The 27,024-nt window shown below is 36.0% G+C and overlaps 1 protein-coding gene across 2 annotated transcripts in view; it reads left to right on the top strand.

Moving 5' to 3' along the window:
• Nucleotides 1-27,024, top strand: part of RNF180 (ring finger protein 180) — a 224,501-nt gene that overhangs the window by 49,578 nt on the left and 147,899 nt on the right. For both annotated transcript variants that reach the window (XM_032144949.2, XM_058434089.1), the window contains exons 3-5: nucleotides 5,059-5,154; nucleotides 6,542-7,501; nucleotides 10,299-10,334. In XM_032144949.2, coding sequence (XP_032000840.1) covers nucleotides 5,059-5,154; nucleotides 6,542-7,501; nucleotides 10,299-10,334 — 1,092 coding nt within the window. The remainder of the gene's footprint in view (nucleotides 1-5,058; nucleotides 5,155-6,541; nucleotides 7,502-10,298; nucleotides 10,335-27,024) is intronic.

Here is a 27,024-nt window from a genome sequence, read left to right on the forward strand (position 1 = left end):
TGGAAATTCAAAGATGAGCAGAAGAGAAATGGTATGTCCTTGTGAAGTTTTCAGGATTTATCATTTAATCTTCTATTAATATTATAACAATTATAAATGTATTCTAATTATAACCATATTAAAAGTTTGATATTTATAACTTAATAGTAAAATAATTTAATATTTATAATGACTGGTTATATAAATATTAAATATTGGTTACTCATATAGATATAAATTATTAGCTGTTTAAGTGGCAAAAAGGAAAAGTATAGGAAGCCATAAGAGTAGGATATAGATAGAATGCTGGACCTAGCTGTAAGGCTTTTCTGAGGAAGTGACTTGTGTGGAGATACGATGGATAAGTGAGGACAGTACAGGTGGAAGAGCATTCCAAGATTCAGGACCAGCATGTTCAAAGGCCCTGTGGTAGATCCCCGGAACTAAGAGAGATTGCCACGATTGGAGTTCAGAGGTGAAGAGGGAGTTTGGCAAGATCTGAGAGTAGAAAGTTGGGTATTGTTCAAATCATGTATGGTCTTGTAAGTCAAAGACTTCGATCTTTATCGTAGGAGCTGGGAAGTCAGTGGGAGGAAGTAACATGACTTTTGAATTTTAAGATTATTTTGGTAATAGTGTGAAGAGTGAATTAGAAAGGTACCAAGAATTGAGGCAGGGAGCCTGTTTGTTTTTTAAGTGAGGCTTTCATTTTTTTCAATTCATTGTGACTTTTTGTTTATAAAAAGTTTTTACCCTTAAAGTACCTTCTCAAAGTACCTTCTCAAAGTACAAATAGGCAAACTAGGCAGTCCAATAGAATAGTGGTTCCTTTACATTTGTGACACTTTAGACAATTAATAATGTTAAATTAAATGACATTTTTGTTACATAGTCTTTTCCCTGTGGTGTTAGCTGTGGTAGTCAAATAATATAGTTGGCTCGCATTTAAAGAATTAGCTGAGGGAATGTTATTGCTTACATTGGAAATGCCAAGGGTTAAACATCTTCCAAAATATTACGTAATAATATTATCAACTTTTTGCATGTAACTTGTTACACTTAATTAAAAATATTAAAGATCACATAATGATAAAAAATAAGGCATCAAATTTGTAATTTTAAAATTAAATGATATTTTTCTGTTATAGCAACTGAGAATATTCCCAACACTTAAAGAAAAAATTAAAATAACCATACATTGGCTCCCTCTGCTGCTTGAACAAATTATTTCATTTACAAACATAATGTTGTCAACATTTTTCTGACATTATTACATGAAATTGCTATTACTTTCTCCTCCTTTTCCTTCCTCCTTCCTCCATGTGGGAAATTTGAGACATAAAGAAAATCTGTCCAGTAATTTTTTTAAATCCTAGTAAAACAGTTCTCATTTTCAGTCAAATTTTTCCCGAGGAGATAACTTGTGCTAATACTTCTATGGCTTTAAATTCCTCAAATTGGGTTGCCTCCAGTTTCATCACTCATCTTAAAATATGTCCATCAAAACTTGTTTTATCATTTATATATTTGTGTGATTTTAAAAATTAACCGACTTAAAACTTAGAAACAATAGTTGATACATCCTCTTTACTTGTAGAATATATTGGAAATAAATATTACAAATAAAAATGTATTTTTTCTAAGACTGTGTTGGTAAATACAGGTGAAAGTAGTTAGCAGTTTCACTTATAGTTGAGGTGTCTGTGTTTACCCTGGTCCATATGTAAAGTTTTCAGAAAATGAAACAATGCTATAAATTCAACCCAGCTTTTTATGCTTTCCTACCTGTATGAATTGTTATTCCTCTCTTTTTGGTTGTGAGGAGATGAAAGTATACTTAAATTTTAGCTATTTAAAACAAAAAAAACATATGCTATTTTATATTATTTTTTCTCAAATGAAGGAGGTTGAGTTGAGGGGTACAAAAGGAGAATCAGCTGTGGAATTTTTTTCTAAACATACCTCTCCCTACATAAATTTATTTTAGTTAATTTAAAAATAAGATACGCTTCAGTTTTAGTTTTATAAGCTTAGAGAAGAATAGCAGTATCATGCCTTAAAGCATACACAGGCTAGAGATAAAAGAAAGTTTATTGCCCTAAAAACTGTAGTATTTTATATGGCATAAGAGGCAATGTGGAAGCTTGGGATCGCTTGTTTCAGTGTTATCTGTAAGACAGTAAAAACTCTTAAAACGGTGTCTGCGCATAGTGAGCACAATATAAATATTTGTTATTTAGTGAAAATAAGAAGAATAAGTACATTGTAAAACTTTATTCTACCTACAACTGTGACTCCAATGTTTATTCTCATAGGAGTATTCATAAAGCATTTACGAAATTTATAGTGGGTAGTGGTTTTTTAGTGTTATGATCAATGCTATGTGATTAAAAAATGATCAATTTATATGATTAAATGAAATAATGAAATGTACATAGTAAAATAAGACGTAGGACAGTGAAATATTAATACATTAATACAAGTAATAGATGTACCTTTATGCAACACAATCCCTGGCGTATTAGTAAGTATGTCTCTACATGCATTGTGTGGTCAACACTATTTAGTAATCACTGAATAAATATTGATAGGTTGAGTGCCATTAACTTATTTTGACATTGATATTCTATTATTCTACCAGTGTAGAAATTTCCTCTCTCCCTCTGTCGCTGCCACCCTTCTTTCCTTCTCTATATGTAGACATAATCTTGAAAAGTCAGAACAAAATTCTGGATCTGATAATGAAAAGATTACTCCATTTGTCAATTCCAGTTTGTATTCTCTATAAGATTGTTTTAAATAATTCATTAGAGTTATACTAATCTTCATAATTGTCAGCTCCTAATGAAAGGAGCTAGTGTGTATGAGTATGGATGTTTCGCAAAATTAATTCTACTTTTTCAAAAACTGTATCCATACTTTTATTTTGTTTCTGGGGCAAAATAGATAAAGCTATACTGTTTAGTTTTATTGAGTCACTTCCAATATGTTTCCCAAGTTTCTTTAAAAATTTTATATATGAATTGGAAAGAAAAGCTAGTCATGACTGAACTGTTACTGTAAATTAATCACTATTAGAACTTAGAAAAGGCAGATGACAGAAGCACACAAAATCAAACACTAAAAAAAGATGTCTCTGTGTTCTTAACTTTAGCGTATGTGAAGATCATAAGTAGGAATTTATAGACACTGTTAGGTGTGGCCCAGGAGTATAAATTTTTAGTAAGTAACCCAACTTATGTCTAATGCTAGTGATCTGGGGACCACATTTTGTGAAATACTCTTCTAAGGTGGCTCTTCACAGAGTTCATGATTTTGATGCAGGCTCTTTTCTTCAGTGCTAGTCAAAAGAGAACATTGGACTTACCAGCGTTGATATTCTCTCTCAAACTCTGTAGAAATTGGCATCCACAGATGTCTTAGAATAATTAAAGTTTGGAACGCTAGGATTATCAATGGTTGAACGTGCCAGAATTTCTCTTTTGAGGGGGAAAATCTGATAACATCTATTTATATTTGTATTATGTTGTGGGTTTATGAAAAATAATTCTAGGGTATTTGTTTTCATGCAGTTTGCTTGCCGCTGAACAGTGGAGATAGAATGTGACTTAAAGTTTCTCTTCTCTTGCTAAAATTGAAGATTTACCTTTCAAACGACCTATTAGTCTGTCATATGCTTATCCATATACAAACTTGCACTGAAGTACACCTCTTCCCGCCCCGTTTATTAGATGAATTGGTAAACTTATTTAGAGGGCCAATTTCAAATGCAGTTTTGAAAATACCTTTCTCCTGGTATAGGGGATGGCACTGTTATAGGACTAACAGTTTCATATGCCCACCGTGTAGTAACAGATCAATACACTGAGATAGCAGGATTTGCAGCAGAGAAAGAATGTCATGATTGCAAGGTGTCCAGTGAGGAGATGGGAAGAGACCCTCAAATCCTTCATCTCCCTGAGGAGTTCTGGGCTGGGAGTTTTAAGGAAACCATGGAGAGTGAGGAGCTGGAAAATTGGGGTGGCTGGTTGGGGAATGAGGGATGAAATCATCAGGATGTGGAAACTACATTCTTTGGTGAGTCAGCTTCTGGTGGTATCCTTCATTCAGAGCAGCTGGCATCAATGGGGTTTTTCAGACCAGCTGGTGTTAATAGTTTCATTGGTATGCAGGACCTAGAGGAATATCTCAAAGGGAAAACTAGAGGAATATCTCAAAGGGAAAACTTTGAGTTTCATAATGTTCAAGTTGTTACCTATAGAGCAGTTAAGGGAAACTATAATCTAGGATCTATGGGATTTGGGGCAATAGGCACCAAACAGCCATGAGGAAGCAGGTCAGAGAGCAAGCAAACCTGGGGATTAATGCTCAATGTGCTGCAAGCTTGGTTTATTTTTGTTTGTCCCCCTCTTCTTCCTTGGTTAATTTATAAAGTTTATAAGGACAGTTTTAGCATCTCTCATATAAGAGTCTTATGTCATACTTTATGGGAGGTCAGAAAGTCCTTCCTAGGTTATTGACCTGCTTCAGGGGAAAAGGGCAGGGGGAAGGTTAGTGAGACCTTCCTGCCTCTGCTGTTTTTCAGTATGCCAAGGAGGCCTATTTGGGAGTAGTGTGTCCTGAATCCCATCATTCTGCTCCCGCATCTTTCTGCACATTCATCTAGCATCTTGATAGAGAATAGAGCAACTTTATTCTGTCATTAGTAGAATTCAAATAGAATAGAGATTTGGGGCTGGAGAAAGTTGCCATAAAAGACACTATTTTGTCTCACATGCAGAAAAAGACACTAGATGTGTTCATTCAGTAACTAACTGCTAAATTGTAAATTTCATTTGATGACCTCAATGAGATGGAAGGGCTTTGTCTTAAATCACAGGTAGTTATTCCCTGAAGAAATTTTTAAAAAATCTTTTTTGTGGGCTTGTTTTTTTATTATGGGAGTTAGGAAGGGAAGGCAGTGTATATTTGCCTTCTAGCTAAAATAGAATTTGTATTTTTGAGTTTTACTTAAATATGAAACTTGTGAAATAAATTCTGAACTGGTAATTAGTAATATCATTTATTTTTATTTAACAGGATAAAGATGATTCAGTTGATGCTCAAAATATTTGTCATGTGTGGCACATGAATATAGAAGCCCTTCCAGAATGGATAAGCTGCCTAATCAAAAAAGTAAGTTCTTAGTTTCTGAGTAAAATTAAGAATATACAACCTTCAGAATGTTTTTGTCCTCGTTTTAGAGCTATTTTTCTTAGATGCATTCCTTGGCCAACCTCTCACTGCTCCTCACTCCCATTACCTCTCTTCACACTTCTTTTCTCCTTTCTCCGCTTTATATACCTGTCTGTATTTTTTACGCACACACACACACGCACACACACACGTAATATGTTACTTTTAAATATACAGACGCATATATATGACATATATATTATCATACACACACATATACATATTTACCTAAATACACATATAGCTTATTTAACTTGTTAATTGCCTAGCTTCCACCCTAGAATAAAAGCGCCATGAAGTCAGGGACTTTTATATTTTGTTAATTTGTCTTTCCCAGCACCAAGAATAGGTCCTGTTGAATAAATGGAATATTCTGTATGTGTTATTCGTATCTACACATACATACATAAATGCACAAACATACAAAATAAATAGGACAATTAATGACCCTCATTGGTGTAATCAGAATGAAAATTCTACACTTTAAAGGATCCTTAATGAAATATTATAAGAGCAAGAACTGACCTGGTATGTATAGTTATTTTTCACAATTCAAAACTCCTGTCTTACAAAATTATAAGTAGTAGGACTTTGGAAATATATAATTACATTTCTCCACTGAGCAGCTTAATTTTTTGTTAAAAAATAACATTTAATAGATATCCCTTCTCACACTGTAACAATTTTCTAGGAGAATGCCAGTGTACTGTTTATAAAACTTAACAAAATATATTAGGACACTGCAGATATTTCACTATCTCAGTTGGAAAGATAATTTTAAGACAGTTCATTGTTAATTTCCAATCTAAGCATAGAAAATGCACTGTCTGATGTATGCAATCAATATCTTTTGGTTGTATGTAAAAAGCCAGGAAGAGCTTTATTCCGTTGGTTGGGTAACGTTCCCTCCCACAGTGCTTGGTATGCAAGAAGTGTATCAAAACAGATACTTTTCTGTGAGATTTTACTTGCAAATTAAGCTCTGTCCACTGATTTGCTTCCTGGATCCATAGCATATTTTTCTTTAGTTCATACTGTATCCATATTCAACCTATTGTTCAAGAGACTCTCATTTAGAATTCTTAGAAATATTGTTTGGATGGGCATGATTTGCAATATGTTATCATTCTAGAACTTTGGCGCTGCTTATCTTTATTTCTTGGAAGGCTTGTTTTATTTGCTGTTCAGTCTACTAATCAGAAAACAGAAAGCTAGCCTTTTCTGTGGCGTAGAAAACTTTCATGTGGCTGGCTTTAAAGAAAAAAAAAATTCTCTTCGGTTACTTTATAATGAAAGCACTGTCTTTATTCTTCTTTATTACCTGTAGGCCCAGTGGACAGTTGGAAAACTGAATTGTCCTTTCTGTGGGGCCCGTTTAGGGGGCTTTAATTTTGTCAGCACTCCAAAATGTTCCTGTGGCCAGCTTGCAGCTGTACATCTCTCCAAGAGCCGGACCGATTATCAGCCAACACAGGCAGGCAGACTAATGAGACCATCACTGAAATACTTGTCACATCCTAGAGTTCAGTCAGGTTGTGACAAGGAAGCTCTGCTGACAGGTGGTGGCTCTAAAAACAGAAATCACAGGCTTTTAAACATGGCCCGAAATAATAATGACCCTGGAAGATTAACAGAAGCACTCTGCCTGGAGGTGCGATCAACATATTTTGAGATGAAGAACGAAAAACTGCTCTCCAAAGCATCAGAACCAAAATACCAGCTTTTTGTTCCCCAGCTTGTGACTGGCAGATGCACTACAAGAGCTTTTCATAGAAAATCACATAGTTTGGATCTGAACATCAGTGAGAAACTGACTTTATTACCCACTTTATATGAAATACATAGTAAGACTACTGCCTATTCCAGACTAAATGAAACACAGCCTATTGACCTTTCAGGCTTGCCTTTACAATCTAGTAAAAATAGCTGTTCCTTTCAGAATCCATCCAGTTTTGATCCTGGTATGCTGCTGCAAAGATTTTCAGTGGCCCCCCATGAGACCCAGACACAAAGAGGAGGAGAATTTCAGTGTGGTCTAGAAGCTTCTTCAGTGTACTCTGACCATACTAATACTAACAATCTGACTTTCCTGATGGACCTGCCCGCAGCTGGCAGGAGCATGCCGGAGGCCTCAGACCAGGAAGAGCACCTCTCCCCTCTGGACTTCCTGCACTCAGCCAATTTTTCACTGGGCGGCATTAATCAGAGGCTCAATAAGAGAGAAAGGAGCAAGTTGAAGAATCTAAGAAGGAAACAACGAAGGCGTGAAAGATGGCTACAGAAGCAGGTAATATTTTTCAAAAGAGTTTACTAAAAAATCTGTATTATAAGTACTGGAGTTTGGGGAGTGGAGCTAACTTTCAACATTCGTATAATAAAAATTTGGTTTTAATAATTGTGGAAATGCTGTTTCTCTCTAAGTGCACTCAATAATCATGCAGCCATATTATAATTGGCATGTATAACCCAGTCTCTATGCTTCATGCATGTTTAGAAAAAACCTCTTTTGTGCAATTTTTCCCAATTCTGCTAATATTTTAGAGGGATATTAATCTCTAATTAACACTGGATTGTTTTTTACTATATTTTAAATGTATGACGTATTAGGATTGTTTTGCAGTGGTTTTATTTTGGGTTGAAAAAATGTTTTTTTAATTTTAGGTTGAAAAAATGTTTAAGTAAATTCAGTCAGGTGACAAAGTCATTCACTTTTCATCACATTTATAATAGCTTAAGTGGGTATTTCAAGGAGCCTTAATCATGGGCTCACACAATCTGGTTATGATTAACTGCTAAATTGTGAAAATTACCTAAAGGGTAATTTACCCTTATTGTAATTTCGTAGGAGACTGTGCTTCTCTATGATTTAATCTACTTCAGTACTCATAGTAATATGCTCCAGAGTAGGATGTGCGAAGGAACTGAACAGTAAATGTTAGGTGCTGTGGAAAGAAAGCAATTAAAGCCAGTGGATGAGATGCTCATGAACATTTGAAAGTTCGAACCAATATGTTTCTGAATAAACTTTTTTTTTGCAAATTGACTTTATTATCTACTTATTCATAATAGTGTCCTTATTAATCAGTGTGTTGTATGTTAACAAAACTAAAATACAGAAAGCTGCAACTTGATATATTAGTTTTTTCTTTTAAAAATAAGTAAACTCATTATGGCTTATTCTAGTTTTGACTCAATAAAATAAGATTACTGCATTGAATGCTTCAGATTGAGTGTTTTTGTCATCATTCAGTTACATAGTATAATTATTTCTATAGGTAATTTTTTATTATATTTTTGGTTGCTAAAATGCATTTCAGTTTGGTTTGTTTACAAGTGATGTAAAAAATGAATGTGTTTTAGCATCATTATAACATACTTCATAGTTTAACTTCAACTGTAAAATTCAAAATTTTCATTGAGACTTGACCTATACATAGGTAAACTGGAAATGATCATATGTTAAGTGAATATTCAGAAAGAATATTTTCAAAATGATTAATGTAATGTGGAGGGCTCTAAAATAGTTCTGTAGCAAATAGAAATGTAAAAGAAGTATGAAAATTATACTTTGTACTGTAAATATATGCAAATAACATCTTTGCAATTTAAAAATGTGTTTAATTCTTAGGCTAGGTAGTTTTGAAAACCTCAGCTACATGATTCATCATTTTCCATCATAGGAATACTATTATACACAGTTTAGAGCAAAGCAAGTACAAAGTTAATGTGTTTTTTTTTTGTATAGATGAAGTTATTTGTATTCATTCGCATACATGTGATATAGCTTAATTGATCAGAATTAATAAGTCTTAGACTTGTTGTCACAGGTCAGCGTAGGGAGTGACATGGCAGGATCCTACTGAGTTTGACTGGTAGCACAGAAGCTACAGGCAAACAAATACCCAGTGTTTATTTAGCACAGAAAATTTTAAAGTATATAGCAGCACAGAATTTTGTGTTAGTGATGTAAGCAGTTAGAACCAGAATAATTACAATTTTTAAGTCTGTTTTGCTAATTCAAGCAAAAAGACAAATCCTAGAAAGAGTAAATATCTGAGATAAATTAATGGCATAGCTGTGCAGTTCATTCCATATTTAATAAAGATTATGTAAACACTTATTAAATGCTTGTTTGGGATACTATGTCTTTGAGTAATGACTTCAGTACAAATCGATCTTGCCCTTTTTAAAATGAGGATAAACATACAATATGTAAAGTAAAAGTTACTATTATCAATGATAGTTTTTTAAACGTTTAAAATAATTGGTTGATATATCTGGATTTCTAACTTTCACTTGAGGTTTTTAAATGTTTGTAAGCTAGACATCTTTCAGTGATCTATGCCATGTCAGAAAGTATTAATGACAGTACAGAAAGTTATGTAAATACTTGAATCTTAGGGATGTAAATGAGATTGATATTGAAGCAGACGTTACAGTCAGTTTTCAGGGTTTTTGTTTAGCGAAAGTTAATTGAGCATCTACTTTGGGGAAAGACATAGCACTGAGCCATATTTAACCAACAAACCTCTTTTTTATCCAGCATAGTCCTTTTGTTTTTCATTTTTAATTTTTAAATTATCATGCAATAAAATTATTTTCTACATACAGCTTTATGACTTGCACACATGTAAAGGTTTATATAATGACCAACACAATGGGCATACAGAACATTTTGATCACTCCCAAAACTCCCTTGTGCTATATACCTTTATAATCACATGCTCATCCCATCCCTAATCCCTGAAAACCACTGATGTGTTCTCCATTATTTTAGTTTTGTCTTTTTGATAATGTTGTAAAATATTAATATACTGTTAAAATATAGAATCCTATAGTATACAACCTTGAGACTGGCCTCTTTTACTCAGTAAAATTGCCTATGAGATTCATGCAAGTCGTTGCATGTATTTATGATTTGTTCTTTTTTATTGCTCAGTAGTATTCCATTGTATGAATGAACCACAGTTCATTCAGCTGCTGAAGGACAAGTGCGTTGTTCTAGGTTTTGCAAATTATGAATAGAACTTTTACAGACATTCATGTGCATATTTTTGTGTGAACCTAATTTTTTATTTCTCTAGGGTAAATACTCAGGAGTGGGATTGCTGGATCATATGGTAAGTATATATTTACTTATATGAGAAATTGTCAAATTGTTTTCCAGAATGGCTGTACCATTTTGCATTCCAAGCAGCAGAGACTTCCATTTTCTGTGCATCCTTGAACGCAAGCACTGGTATTCTCAATAGTTTAAAATTTTAGTCATTCAAATATATGGACAGTTGTATCACATCATGATTTTAGTTTGCTTTTCCTTAAGGATGCTGAACGTATGTGCTTATTTTCCATTTGTATATATTCTTTAGTTAAGTGTCTTCAAATCTTTTGGGCTGGTGTGGCAGCTTATGTCTGTAATCCCAGCACTTTGAGAGGCCAAGGCAGGAGGATTGCTTGAGTTCAGGAGTTCAGGACCAGCCTGGGCAACATAGCAAAACCTTATCTCTACAAAAAAAGAATAAAAAAAAAAATTAGCTGAGCGTGGTGGTGTGTGCCTGTAGTCCTAGCCACTTGGAGGCTGAGGTCAGAGGATTGCTTGAGCCCAGGAGACCAAGGCTACAGTGAGCTATGATTACACCACTGCACTCCAGCCTGTCTCAAAAAATACAAAAACAATCTTTTACTCACTTTTTAATTGGGTTATTTTCTTACTTTTGAGAGTTCTTTATATATTTTGGATACAAGTGTTTCTTTGGATATGTGATTTGTAAATATTTTCTCTCAGTCTGTAGCTTTTCATTTTCTTAATTTTTTTCCTGTGGAGCCAACCTGTTTAATTTTTATGGTGTCCTATTTCTCAAAAAACGTTTTAATAGATTATGCTTTTGGTGTTGTATCTAAGAACTCTGCCTCGTACTAGGTTATGAAGATTTTCTCTGTTTTTTTTCAGAAAGTTTTATAGTTTTAAGTTTTACGTAAAATTGAGAATTAGGATTCATTTAAAATTAATTTGTAATAAGTTGTGAGGCTTAAGGGGTATATTATTTTACATAGAGATCCTCAGTTGTTTCAGCACCAGTTGTTGAAAACAATGTCCTTCCTTCATTGAAATGCATTTGCAGCTTTGTCAAAAATAAGTTGTCTGAAAATGTGTGGGTGTATTTCTGGACTCTGTTCTGTACAGTTCATATTTATGCTTTTGTTAGTACCCCTTTTTTCCTATGACTTTATTATTATTTTTCAAAATGGTTTAGCTATTTTAATTTTTTGACTTTCCATATAAAAGTTAAAATCAGTCTGTTTATATTTATAAAACATCATGTTGGGATTTTGATTGGAATTATATTGAAGCTATAGATAAACTTGGGGAGAATTGAAATCTTTACTATGTTGACTCTCGTAATATGTGAACATGGTATGTCTTTCTTTTTATTTAAGTCTTTGATTTCTTTCATCAGCATTTTGCAGTTTCCAGCATTCAGAACCTGTGCATGTTTATTTAGATTTATACCAAGTTTTTTTTCTTTTGAGAGGAGTTATTGTTATTTAAAATTTTTTTGACTCACAATTATATATTGCTGTTTAAAAACACTGTTTTTGTTTTGACTTTGTATCTTGTGTTATTAAGAGTATACATTCTTGACGTCTCTTGTCAGATTTATTCCTATTTAATGCGGTTGCTAAATGCTAATGTTTTATTAAATCTTAGTTTCCAATTCTTCATTATAGTATAATGATTAATGGAGGTGTTGAGAGCAGAAATCCTTGTCTTTTTCCTGATACTAGCCAGAAAGCATTCATTCACCAGTAAATATAATGTCAGTTGTATGCTCTTTTTCAGGTTGAGGACATTTTGTTCCATTTCTAGTTTACTGATAGTGTTCTCATGAATGGATGTTGAATTTTGTAGAATGCTTTTTCTGTATGAGTCGATATGATCATGTGTTTTCAATGTTAATAATGATTCACTATCAAATATTGAGACAGTCTTGCATTCCCGCCATAAACTACACTTTGTTATGCTATATTATTATGTGTATTATTAGATACTATTTGCTAATCATTTTTGAGGATTTTTTTAATGCCTCTGTCGTTGAAGAATATTAGTCTGAAATTGTCTGTGTTTTTGTAATGTCTTTGTCTGATTTGGGTACTAGGGTATGATGGCCTTATGAAATGAGTTAGTTGTCTTTTTTTTTTTTCTGGAAAATAATGAGGATAACATTTTTTTTTTTTAATCGAGATAGAGTCTCGCTCTGTCGCCAGGCTGGAGTGCAGTGGCGCAATCTCAGCTCACTGCAACCTCTGCCTCCCAGGTTCAAGTGATTCTCCTGCCTCAGCCTCCTGAGTAGCCGGGACTACAAGCGCACGCCACCACGCCCAGCTAATTTTTTTTTTTTTTTTTTTTTTGTATTTTTAGTAGAGATGAGGTTTCACCATGTTGGCCAGAATGGTCTCTATCTCCTGACCTCATGATCTGCCTGCCTTGGCCTCCCAAAGTGCTGGGATTACAGGTGTGAGCCACTGCGCCTGGCTGAGGATAACATGTTTTTACTTAAATCCCCAATGTTTCATAGTGAAATTACCTGAGCCTGGAGATGTTTGTTGAAAGGCATTTAACTATGAATGTGATTTCTTTAATAATTACAGGACAGTCCAGGTTATCTACTTCATATGGGGTAAATTTTGATGTTGTTTTTGAAGAATTATCTAAGTTGTCAAAATTGCATGTTTAACATTGTTCATAGTATTCCTTATTTGTTATTTTAATGTCTATTGGGTCTGTAATGATAACCTCTTTTCAATCCTGATAATGATGGCTTCTCTCCTTTTTTTTTTAGTCTTGCTGGAGGTTTATTGATATTTTCAAGAAAACAGCTTTAAGTTTCAATTGTTTTTATTGTTTTTAAAATTGTTTTACTGTCTTCAAAATTTGTTTATATATAAATATGTATATATTTACATATATTTCTTCTCTTTGTTTACTTCCTTTGCTTTGAATTTATTTGTCCTTCTTTTATGATATTTTTATGATAGAAACTTCTATTACTGATTTGAGATTTTTTCTTACCTAATCATTTAATGCTATAAATTTCCTTTACTGTATTAGCTGTATACTATAAATTTATTATGTGATATTTTTATTTTGATGCAGTTAAAACTTTTTCTAATTTGTTTTGCAACTTCATTTGGTCCATCTAGTTTATCTAAGTTATTAGTGTAATCAGGAAATTGCCAGTATATCAGCATTTCAAGGAAATTAATAAAAAATTTAATCCTAGAGCAAAACATATTTTTCGCTGAATTGAGAGAAACTGAAGCTACCGTTAGTATAGTTGCATAGTATTTCCTAATATTTCTAAATAATTCTATTTAAACAGCATTTCATTCTACTATATTTGCATTTCTTACTTTTGGGCCTATTTAATATGATTAAAAGAAAATGTCTCTTTAAGGCCATAGGAAGCTATTGTGAAAAGAGAGAGTTTTGCCTTATGTGTCTGTGGAGTATTGTACTTGAAAATTAAAATAATTGACCATATATCATGGTTTGTAATAAATCAGAGTCATCTACAATAATTCTATTACATTATTTTCAGTGAGCTAAATGAAGTAAGATGACTTGTATTATTTAAAGGGTGTGATTTAGACACTACGCATAATAGAAGCTAATAAATTATATTAAAGACCTGCTTATTTGGTTTTATCTAGCAAAGGCATATCTTCCACAAAGGCACTAAGTTTCATTTTCATGGATCTGCATATAGAGATCATTTTGAAATTTTTACAGTTTTTAAAGGAGCCCATTTAATATTTCATCTCTTGATTCATCATCTTAAAATCTTATACAAATCACACTCCAAATATATATTTGATTATGCAGTAGAATTATAATAGTGATCCAAATATTGGAGAATTATTCCCCATTCATTCTCCTCTTCCTCAAGCAGAAAATTAATGGTTATTGAAATGAAAAGCTTCAGTAATGAAAATGTGACAATTTTGAGTGTATAATACACATTTCTTACGGTTTTATTAAACATAGAAAGTCATAAAATAGTCGTTTAGTAAAGAAGACAATCAATAGATTAAAAGAGCATCATGACCTTTAGTCATATATTGAAACAGATCAGTATTTATTGCTCACTCTACTTTGTGTCAAATTATTATTTCAGTATAAGTTTATTACTCTCTCTGTTTTATGAATGTAAAAATACCTAGGGCATGCTCAATAAGTTGATAATTCTAATTTTATTCTACCTTCTAGGAAGTCATAATCTACTAGAATAAGATATAAATGTGCAGTCAAGTTAAATAAATAAAACTAAATATCTTAATTTGGCCTTTCTGCTAACATACAGCTAAATGAGCAGGTGTGGAACAAAATAACATATGATTGATAATGCCTTTACCTGAAGTAATTATATAGATCTAATTTTCTAATGCTTAGCACAGTACTTTGTACATAATAGATGCTCAAGTATTTTTTAAAGGGTCTTTTTTATTTTAGGATAGTTTTGGATTTATAGAAAAGATTTGAAGATAGTACAGGGAGTTCCAAAATGCTCCACACGTAGTCTTCTGGATTAATATCTTACATTAGTATGATACATTTGTCACATTTTATGAACCAATATCAATACATTATTAATAGTATTTATACTGTATTCAGATTTCTTTAGTTTTTACCTAATAGTCTCTTTTTCGTTGTTTCAGAATCTCATCTAGGATACCACATTACAATTAGTTGTCATGTCTCATTAGGTTCCTCTTGGCTGTGACAGTTTCTCAGACTTTCCTGTTTTTGATGACCTTGACAGTTTTGAGGAGTACTGGTTAGGTATTTTGTAAAAGGCCCCTCAACTGAGATTTGCCTGATGTTTTCCCCATGATTAGGCTGGGCTTATCGGTTGTGTCATGAGTTCCCAAAACTACTGTATTTGATGATTCACTAAGAGGACTCATAGAACTAAGCATAAAGTCATACTTCCAGCTATGTTTTTTTATTATACTTTAATTTTTAGGGTACATGTGCACAATGTGCAGGTTAGTTACATATGTATACATGTGCCATGTTGGTGTGTTACACCCATTAACTCATCTTACAACAAAGGGATATAAACCAACATCAGCAAAGGGAGGGGGTGCATAGGGTGAAATCTGGAGGAAACCAGGTGCAGGCTTCCAAGAGTTCTCGCCCCATGGAGTTACACAGAATGTGCTAAATTCCCTCAACAGTAAGTTATGACAACAGGTGTGAAATGCTATGCACCAGGAAGGTCATTATAGACTCAGTAGCTAAAGCTTTTACTGGGAGCTGGTCACATAGGTACCCTCTGTCTGGCACATACCAAAATTCCAAACTTCTGGAAGGAAAACAGGTGTTAAGCATAAATCACATTGTAGTTTGGGCACAGTGAGTCACTATTATCAATTAGGATGATGGGCGCTCTCCCAAAATTCAAGTTTCTGGATGACACAGGGGCCAGCCTTGTAAATGAAGACAAATATGCTATATTATCTCTTCTCTGCACATGAGTTTCGGGGAGGAAGACTACAGAGATAAAATGCCATTCTTTATTAGAAGAATACCTACTATCAACATGAGTTATCACTGTTGAAGTTAACTTGAGAATGTTTTGTAACAGAGGAAAAATAATTGTCACACTTACATATCCCTTACATTAGTTTTCTATTGCTGCTATAACAAATCGCTATAAACATTGGTTAAAATAACACAGTTTTATCATCTTATACTTCTGAAGGTCACAAATCTGAAAATGGGCCTTGTGGGACTGATATCAATATGTTGACAGGCAGTATTTCTTCTGGAGGCTCTATAGTAGAATCTGTTCCTTTCTTTTTCCAGCTTCATTTCCAGAAATGAAGTCTACCCTCATTTCCTGGCTTGTGGCCCCCTCCCAGCCATATGGCATCACTACAACTCCTATTTTCTTTCATCACATCTTCTTTCTGACCCTTTAAGGACCCTTGTGATTACATTGGGTCTACCTGAATAATCCAAGGTAATTTTCCCATCTCAGGGTCCTTAACTTAATCATAGCTGCAAAGTCCCCTTTCCCATGTAAGGTAGTACATTCACAGGATCTTAGATTAGGACATGGACATCTTTGGGGAGTCATTATTCTGCCTGCCTCACCTTTCTAGATGCCAGTTATTTTTCTGAGTGCATTGTTTCATTTAATTTGACACAATTTTACAGATAATTTCTATTGTTATCCCTATTTTATAGATGGAGAAACTGAGTCTCAGAGTGGTTAAATAACTTCCCTAGGCCTACAAACCTCGTATGTGATAATAGACCTGTGTCCCAAAGTTTGTGCCCTTAACCATTATTCCACAGCCTTTCAAGAAAGAAAGTTTTTCTCCCACATATTTTATTTTTTTGATGATTCAAAAAACATTTTACTGTCATATATCTTTATTCTTCATTCATCCTTTCCTTCATGTAACTAATGATCACTTGGTAGTTTACTCTTTGCCAGAAACTGTCAAGTATTGAGGATACAACAATGAGTGAAATATTGTCGCTCCCCGGGAATGGAAATAGATGGGGGGAGACACATGAATTTCAGTAATCATTTTCTTGAGTATTTGCGGAAATGCCATATTGTAGAGAATTTTGGACAACGGTTTACTTAATATGGGATTGCTTTGGCCAAGACCTTGAGATGCAACTGAGAATTCTAAAGTAGTCACAAAGAAGCAAGCATGATTGGCTCTATAAGATTTTCTTCAGTTGTTCTAGGCTGGGGTGTGTGTGTGTGTGTGTATATACATACATATTTATATCTCAAGTTATTCCAGGGTCAAACACTATTGAAAGGAAGAGAGGTCAACCAAAAGGAATTTAAAGAGGTTTGGACTTGAGTTGGTAGAGTCCTTGACAAAGGATTTATTAACAGCAGCAAAGAGAATTCTGATGGATGTTATAGAGGGAAAGACAGCTGATTTCAGTGGTTGCCAGGCCAACAAGGGTAGATAACCATACTGTGAGAGAGAAAATATTTTGATCCTATGCTATCCAACACCTAATACAGGCCCTGGCACATAGTAAAATGGTATAAATATTTATGTCCAAGTAATGTTTAGTTCATTCATATAGCTTTTCTTACCCTGCTATTGAGAGAATGAGAGTTTTGATTATGAGCAAGGGGGAAAGAGAATGGGAGGGAGAAGTTGTAGTGGTGACGTGATGACAGCAGGTTAATGTTTAATGAGCTTTACTGTATGCTAGGTACAGTGGGAGGTATTTTACTTGCATTACCAGATTTACATGAGCTACTAGGTCACTGGAGTATAGGAAAGGTCTGAGAAAAGAGCACTGACCTCCTCAGGCACTGGGGGGAAATGTCAATTGGGAGGTAGGAGAACAGCAAAGATGCATGCATGCTGTCTTTCCCAAGTGCTGTGGTTTGAACGTGTCACCTCCAAAATGCATATGTTGCCTATGTGATAGTATTCAGAGATGGGGCCTTTAAAAGGTAATTAGGCCTGAGGACTCCTTCTTCGTTAATGGAATTAAAGCCCTTTTGAAACAGGCTGTATACAGCGTTGGGCTAGCTTGCTCTCTTACCCTTCTACCTTTTGCCATGTGAGGATGCAACAAGAAGGCCTTCACCACACCAAATGCTGGTCCCTTGACCTTGGGCTGCTGGCCTCCCAAACTGTGAGAAAATCATTTCTTTGTCTTAATAAATTACCCAGTCTTGGGCATTCTGTTACTAGCAACCCAAAAGGAATAAGATGCTAAGTTTTATGTAAAGCCAGCTTGTTAAGGGAAAAAATCAGAATCATCAGCTAGTCTCAGAGTAGTAACACACACAGAAAACTGGAACTAACCATTTTGGTCTGAGCTTAGTGCTAGCTGTGTTTGAAGAATAGAACTAGGTGATGCCTTCAGCTCTTTTGGCCTTATGCATAGGAAAGACTATCTTTTTTTCATTCTAAATCTGCACATTTGGTTTTATTTACCATGTCAACCAAGATATACACTGCCAACCTGTTTTTCTCTCTCATTTCTCCATGTCTGCCCTTACCCATTTTTAAAACCATAGTCACTTGCTGGCAGTGCTTCCTTGTCCTGCCTTGTCCCATGTGGAGATGCAAATCTCACCACTCTTCTCACATGTGGAGACCTCACAATATCAACCTCCATGGGCCCCCAAACTGGGGAGGTACCTGGAATCCTCTCCTTGGCTCAGCATACCAACTGTAATTATCACCTGGGATTCCTTTTTACAAAGTAATATTTTAAAGTTAATGTTTCATCTTAGAAGCAATATAATAGTGTCAGAGGGCTGAAAACTGAAAATATATGTAAGCATCAATCATTAAAAGGCCAAATTTGGTCAGGCACGGTGGCTCTTGCCTGAAATTCTAGCCTTTGGGAGGCTGACGCAAGAGGACTGCTTGAGCCCAGGAGTTCAAGGCCAGCTGGAGCAACATAGTGAGACCCCCATCTCTACAAAAAATGTATACTTAGCCGGGCATTGTTGTGCAAGCCTATAGTCCCAGCTACTGGAGAGGGTGAGGTGGGAGGATCGCTTGAGCCCAGGAGGTCGAGACTTCAGTAAGCCATGATGGTACCATTGCACCCCATCCTGGATGACAGAACAATACCCTGTCTCAAAAAATAAAATAAAATGCCAAATTTGAGAGAGTTGTTATCTATGAAGGGGAAGGAGAATGTAATCTGGAATGCTATTAATTATGTTTTATTTCTTAAGCTGGGCAGTATTATCACAGATGTTATTTTCTGTTCTATTTTATGTCTCCAGTATTTTGTAAAATGTTAAAAAATCATTATAAGTCATTACCCTAATATTATACCCTTATTATTCATTTATTTAGTGCAGAATCTTAGATCACTCACCATTGTTCTCCTTGTACAGCTAGAGGGAAAATCTCCAACAGATCATATAGCCAAGTATTATTTTACCTGAGGCCCAATTTCAAAATAATGCTTTTAAGATAATCTATCAGAATAAAAATTGAATGATAATCCATGACCAAAACTTTCTGTTACTCCTTTTTTTTTTTTGGAACAAGGTCTTACTCTGTCACCCAGGTTGGAGTGCAGTGGCGTGATCTCGGCTCACTGCAACTTCTGCCTCCTTAGCTCAAGGGATCCTCTCACCTCAGCCCCCCAAGTAGGTGCGACTACAGGCACACATCACCAAGCCCAGCTGAGTTATTGTGTATTTTTTTGTAGAGATGCGGTCTCACCATATTGCCCAGGCTGGTCTTGAATTCCTGGACTCAAGCGACTCAGCCACCTCAGCCTCCCAAAGTGCTGGGATTACAGGCTTGAGGCACCGCACCTGGCCTAAAACTTTCTACTAATAAATAATTACATATCTGTGCTGTCCTGAAATATGCTATTTAGCTCTTAAATTCTGTGCTTTTGTGACCCTCTCTGAATTGCTGGTTTATAATGGTCAAATGGATCATCTTGTTTTTCAACACTAGAGGGCACCAAATTGTCTTCTGTAGCAAAACAATGTTTTCCATCAAAGAACTTCATTTACTGGGGTAGAATATGGATTGGTATATTTTCAGTCGTTTGATAACCAAAAAGTAAGAGATTTTGTGCTTTATGAGAAATGGTTTAGAGAATCATAGTAAGGCTTTCTCTTGCTATGAATCTGTCTCTAGCTAAGAATCTGTCAGTGCTTTTGCTAAACTGCTTTTCAGGAACATTTATTGTGTGTTTGTCCAGAGGGAATAAAACAGCTACTCTGGGTTAATGCTTGGAATAACTTATTTTTAAGGGTTAGGGTTAGACACATCATTTATTCTGGTTTTAAGTTTCAGGTAGCATGTGCAGTTTTCTGAAAATAGGCATTTCCCCTAAATTCAGGATAAAATCAATAGCAGGTATTGTGCTTCAGTGTGAATTGGGGTGCTGGTAGAGAGGAGTGAAATGGTGTTAGCTAGTAGGTACAGTGAGCCATTCATATACATTGATGTTTAGCAGTTTCTTAACTTGGGTTTGATAAATCATCCTTTTATTCTTCAATAAAAGTGATTGGAACAAGGTCACACCAGTCAATGACTTCTTGTCACTAATTATACCTTTTTTTGTCCAATTAAAACATTTAAAGATATTTTTGCATTGTACATTAAATTGTTTCTGGTTGCTGAATTTTTCTCCTTTTATCTCTAGCCACAAAAATGGGTAGTCTATTTAGGTTGTCTAATCTGTAGGAAATACAAATGAGGCAACTTCTGTAAAGCAGCAGCATAATCCCAGTGAGATAAATGCCAAGCATGTATTTTAAGGAAATGATGGCACTAACACTCTCTGTGTACTTTGATACTATGTTCATTTGCTATTGCCACTGTCACAAATTACCACAAATTAAGTTGTTTAAAACACACGTATTTATTACAGTTCTGTAGGTAAGAAGTCGGAAATGGTTGTCATTGGACTAAAATAAGGTGTTAGCAGGATTGCATTTCTTTCTGCAGGCTCCAGGGGAGAGTCTGTTTTCTTGCCTTTTCTGGCATCTAGCGTCTGAACCTTGGCTCATAAAAAACTTCCATATTCAAAGCCAGCAGTAGCTGGTTACATCTTTCTCACAATGTCATCTCTTTGTTTCTGACTCTTCTGTCTTCTTTTTCCTCATTTAAGGACCCTGTGATTACACTTGGACCCCCCCCACTTCAATCATGATAATCTCCTTATTTTAATGTCAACTAGTTAGCAGCCTTAATTCCATTTGCAATCATAATTCCCCACTGCCATTTACAGGTTCCAGAGATTAGGATGAGGGCCTCTTTGAAGTGGGGAGGGAAGTATTATTCTGCTTACCACAGATAGTTTTGGTGGAATTCTTGAGTCAGGCCAACCTTGAAAGAGAAGAGGTAGCTACTACTTACAAGTCTTGACAGCTTCAAGAAAAATTAGTGTTTTCTCTAACTTTCTTTGGAATTTACACATTATTCACTTCTCTAGATTTTCTTGGGGTTCTGAAAGTGAGCATGGGTTCTAGGAGGTATAATTCATTAATCATGTATCCACCATTAGTATCATCATTTGACAGAAATGATCAGATTAGGCCATTGGGTCTTGCCTAAGTAGCATAAAGGGCAATTAAGTTTAGATGGCAGAGCTGAATCAAGAAAGGTAAAAGGCACAGGCATTGTTTGAAAAGGTTCAGTGGGCTGTGAAAAGAGAAAGCCGCATGAAAGCAAGGGCTGCTTAGGTAAAAGGTATGGCACTAAAGATAATAATTGACCTACCTCACAGTGTTGCCTGGAGCCACTCTGAGTAAAGAAACATTAGACAATAAATCACATCTTCTTGGTACATAAATAACACATATGTAGCACAAAGCTATGCCACAAAGCTATGCCAAGACCTTCAGACTGCTAGGGTCCATTTCAGTCCATAGAAATAATGACAGTCACAGACTAGAGGTGTATTAATGACAAAGACAGTAGATTTCATTTGGGATGCCTGTGTGTGTGAGGTTTTTACACTTATTAATGAGCAAAGTGCCCTGAAAATCCAGTTTTCCTCATGTTATTTTGAATAAACTAAGTATATGTGCCACACACTATTTATCCTCAAATGGTGCAAATTTAATGAAAACTGGATGCCACAAACTTGCTGAGTTTGATAAGGAGGAGTTGTGCTCTCTTTCAGTTAATTCTTTAGTTATATAGGTCCCAAATCATTATGCAAAATATTGAAGCCAGAAGTTTGAGTTAGCCTTTCAACTTTAATCAGTAATAGTTTGGGGAATAGTGTATGTTGTGACATGTTTAAGATTCTCTTCTTACTCACAAGCTAATTGCTGAATTTTGCTCTACCAGCAAGCTCTGGAGAATTCTGTGCCATCTCCTTGATGCAGTGCTATCATCTCACTTATATTAGGTGAATGCGTTTATTATTTTGGTTAAGCCTAAGAAGAAAATAAAGCAGTGTTCCAGAGCAAAAAGCCTTTGCAGCCACTACAGATATTTATGAGTCAAAGAGTAGTGCTCATCTCAGCACATTTGAAATTACAGGAAAATGTTCCTTTATTTTAAGTGACCAGTCTTTGTGTTAGGATATTTTGCTTTTTAGTAACACTTAGATTTTATTACAGTTTGAGACTACACACTTGAGAAGTCAAAAGTCTTTGACTGCTTGATTGGCACCTAATAGTAACTGTTGTCATACTAAGTGCCAGACGTTTCCTGTCTATTAGATAGTAATAAATACTGAGAATGTAATGGCTTCACCTTTATAAGGGTCGCAGAGCATAGGGGTTTATATTTCTAGCCTTTTGAAAGAGATTTACCTTAGGACCATATTTAGGGAAGAGATGGATATTTTAATCTCTTTGGATTGGTTTCTTTATGCCTTAAAGGAATGTGTAGTGCAGTGGTTCTCAAATGTTCATCTGTGGACCAGCTGCATCAGAATCACTAGGGGAGTTTTTTTTTTTTTTACAATTTCTGCAGACATTGTAAGTGTTATAAGTCTGGGATGGGCCCCAGACAGTTTTTTTGTTTGTTTGTTTGATTCGAGGCTGGAGTGTAGTGATGTGATCAGAGCTCACTGCAGCCTTGAACTCCTGGACTCAAGTGACCAGACAATTTGTATAAGCACGCTGGTTAATCCAAGTGTGTAGCCAGGCTTGGTAACTCTTACATGTTTGTTCAAAAGTTTAGGAGATTTTCTCCTTGATATTATTAGACTAACGTCTTTCAAAGGTCGTAAGATTGATATTGAAGAAGGAAAATGAATAAACCTTCTTAAATGGTATGCCACCTCTAGAGGATTGACTTCAAAAATATTTTTATGTGGGAGTCAAAAGAATGGCAATAATGATAGATAATAACAGCCATAGTAACAAAAACAAACATTTACATAGTGTCTACTATGTGCCAGGTACGGTACTGCTCCAATCCCTTTGGATATATTATTCACTCAGTGTTCATGGCAGCCTGTATTACTTCATTATTGCCATTTTACAGATGGAAGTTAGATATTTTGTCTGGGGTCACCAAACTAGTAAGTGGTGAAGCTTGAAATCAAATCTTGGCCGTGAGGCTTAAGAAGTTGTGCTCTTAACCAATATGCTCCATCCTCTGCCCATCGCATGATTTGGTTATGCTGTGGAGGTCCATAATGAGAAGCAACATAGTTAAGTTGGTTTAAACCATGGGCTTTTGAGGCAGACACTGCACAGCACTGGCAAAGGAATCATTTAGGTGAATTAATTACCCTTTCTGGGGCTTAGTTTTCTCATCCAAAAAAATGAAATGTAAAATATATTACTATAAGGTTGTTGGTAAGACTAAATTAAGAAATGTTTACAAAATGTTGAACAAATGGATCGTACATAAGTACCCAATCATTGGTAGCTATAATTACTTTAAGTGTTAAAGCATTAGGCAGTCAAGAAGCCTAAAAAATGAAAAATTATTGGCAAACAGGACTGTCTAGAATGCATTGGCAGGTTAGATTTCAGCAGTTATAGGGCTGTGTAGCAAATACAACAGCCGACATAAATAATTTTTAAGGAAGCTAGAAATGAAAGAAATTAAAAATTAATGAGAAATTAATTACCATTGAGAAACATAATTACAAATGACAAAAAGGGATGTGGACTATATACATACATTCTTTCCTAATTATCATGGGAATTGTGTGCAAGCCTCTGAGAAGAAACTGTAGACCAATGCATATTGAGTAATATACGCCAAAATCTGTGAAGGAAACTGATAGGATTGGGAGCTGCAAGAAGACAAAAATTTGGCCACTGTGCCCAGGGAGTAGCCATTGTTTTGTTCCTTTACTTCGCTAATAAACTTGCTTTCACTTACTCTAGGGACTTGCCCCAAATTCTTTCTTGTGCGAGGTCCATTTAAAAGAAAAAGAAAAATTCAGTAACCTTTCTGAAGATTACAGAATGTTAGAACTGGAAAGGAACACTATGCCTGGTTCTTCTTCACTGCCACTAGAATTAAGACCCACTGCCCTAAATAATTTCCTAGCATTCCAGATGAATGCCCTGGTCTGGTTTAGAAAACTTATCATACTACATGACTTGTAATTGGAGAGAGGCAGTATAATGTATTGGAAAGAAAATTAGAAATGTCAGTGGTTTGAGATTGGAGTCTTAACTCCCCTGGTAATTTAGCTGTATGCTCTTGTGCAACATGTTTAATTCAGCTGTCTTGGTTTCTTCTGTGTGTTCACTACCTTGTCCACAGAAACTAAGAAATAAATCTCATTTTTTTTCCTGTTAAAAACAAATTAAAGTTTACTAACCAAACGCAGTGGCTCACGCCTATAATCGCAGCACTTTGGATGCCCAGGTGGGCGCCATCACTTGAGATCAGGAGTTCGAGATCAGCCTGGCCAACATGGCGAAACTCCATCTCTACTAAAAAATACAAAAATTAGCTGGGTGTGGTGGCATGTGCCTGTAGTCCCAGCTACTCAGAACGTTGAGGCAGGAGAATCGCTTGAATCCGGGAGGCAGAGGCTGCAGTGAGCCAAGATCGCGCCAGTGCACTCCAGCATGGGCAACAGAATGAGACTCTGTCTCAAAAATAAAGTTTACGAACATGGTCAGTGACAATACCATGACCTTAGGCTTTCTAATTCATAGTCTTATGTGACTGAGCTTTCCAAATGGCAGTTACCCCCCCCCCCTTTTTTTTTTTTTTTTTTGAGAAGGAGTCTCTCTCTATCGCCCAGGCTGGAGAAGGAGTCTCGCTCTGTCGCCCAGGCTGGAGTGCAGTGGCACGATCTCGGCTCACTGCAAGCTCTGCCTCCCGGGTTCACCCCATTCTCCGGCCTCAGCCTCCCGAGTAGCTGGGACTACAGGCGCCCGCCACCACGCCCGGCTAATTTTTTGTATTTTTAGTAGAGACGGGGTTTCACCATGTTAGCCAGGATGGCCTCGATCTCCTGACCTCATGATCTGCCTGCCTCGGCCTCCCAAAGTGCTGGGATTACAGGTGTGAGCCACCACGCCTGGCTACCCCTTCTTATTTTACCTTAATTCTACATAATGTTTTTGTTTAAGATATTCCTTTAAAGGGCTATGTCATAATGTTAAGCAAAAAACAAAGCAGAGGACGGGTGCGATAGCTCACACTTAATCCCAGTACTTTGGGAGGCCAGGGCAGGAGGATCACTTCATCCCTGGAGTTTGAGACTAGCCCTGGCAATGTACCAAGACCCAGTCTCTACAAAAAACAAAAATAAAAAAATTAGCCGGGCATGTTGGCATGCACTGTAGTCCCAGCTACTCAGAAGTCTGAGGTGGGAGGGTCACTTGAGCCTGGGAGGTCAAGGCTGCAGTGAGCCATGGTTGTGTCACTGCACTCCAGCCTGAGCAACTGGGCGAGACCGTGTCTCAAACAAACAAACATAAAACACCAAAGCAGGCTATACGAGTATCTTTACAGATAATTAAGTCATCGATCACAATCAAAAGAATTGCAAGAAAACATATCAAAGATTTACAAAGATCTTTTTTTCTACTAAATACTTAAAATAAGCATGAATTTCTTTTATTACAATAAATAAACAACACTGTTTCCCCTTAGGATAAATATATACATTTGCCAAGGTAGCCATACTCTGAGACAAGTTTTCACACTGATTTTGTGAAAATAGCTATTCTCATAGTGATACTGGATCCACCTACAATTCCAAAGTTTTGTAGGATAGACAACACCATGTTGAAGTTCTTACCACTTTTCCTGAATTTCTATCTAAATCCCAAATCTCATCTCAAATTGTAATCGCCACATGGGAGGGGATTACAGGGAGGGACCTGGTGGGAGGTGATTGGATAATGGGAGTGGATTTCCCCCTTGCTGTTCTCATGATAGTGAGTGAGTTCTCACAAGATCTGGTTGTGTCTGGAGCTTCTCCCTTCTTTGTACTGTCGCCATGTTAAGACATGCCTTACTTCCCCTTTACCTTCCACCATGATTGCAAGTTTCCTGAGACCTCCCTAGCCATGTGGAACTGTGAGTTAATTAAACATTCTTTCTTTACAAATTACCCACTCTCAGGTGGTACATTTATAGCAGTGTAAGAAAAGACTAATACAGAGAATTGGTACAAGCAGAGTAAGGTACTGCTATAAAGATAGCCTGAAAATGTGGAAGCGACTTTGGAACTGGGTAATAGGCAGAGGTTGGAACAGTTTGGAGGGCTCCGAAGAAGACAGGAAGATGTGGGAAAGTTTGAAACTTCTTAGAGCCTTGTTGAATGGTTTTAACCAACATGCTGATAGTTATATGGACAGTGAAGTCCAGGCTAAGGCTGAGTTGGTCTCAGGTGGAGATGAGGAACTTACTGGGAACTGGAGTAAAGGTCACTTTTGCCATGCTTTAGCAAAGAGACTGGCAGCATTTTGCCCCTGTCCTAGAGATCTGTGGAACTTTGAACTTGTGAGAGATGATTTATGGTATCTGGCAGAAGAAATTTCTAAGCAGCAAAGCATTCAAGAGATGACCTAGTTTATTCTGAAAGTGTTCAGTTATATGCATTCACAAAGAGAGGGTTTGAAATGGGAACTTATGTTTAAAAGGGAAGCAAACTATAAAGATTTGGAAATTTTGCTGCCTGACCATGTGGTAGAAAAGAAAAACCCATTTTGTGAGGAGGAATTCAAGCCCACTGTGGAAATTTGCGTAAGTAATGAGGAGATGAATATTAATAACCAAGACAATGAGGAAAATGTCTCTACGGCGTGTCAGAGATCTTTGTGGCAGCCCCTCCCATCACAAGCCCAGAGGTCTAGGAGGGAAAAATGGCTTCGT

The sequence above is a fragment of the Hylobates moloch genome, unplaced genomic scaffold, assembly GCF_009828535.3.
Source record: "Hylobates moloch isolate HMO894 unplaced genomic scaffold, HMol_V3 SCAFFOLD_23, whole genome shotgun sequence".
Classification (NCBI taxonomy): domain Eukaryota; kingdom Metazoa; phylum Chordata; class Mammalia; order Primates; family Hylobatidae; genus Hylobates; species Hylobates moloch.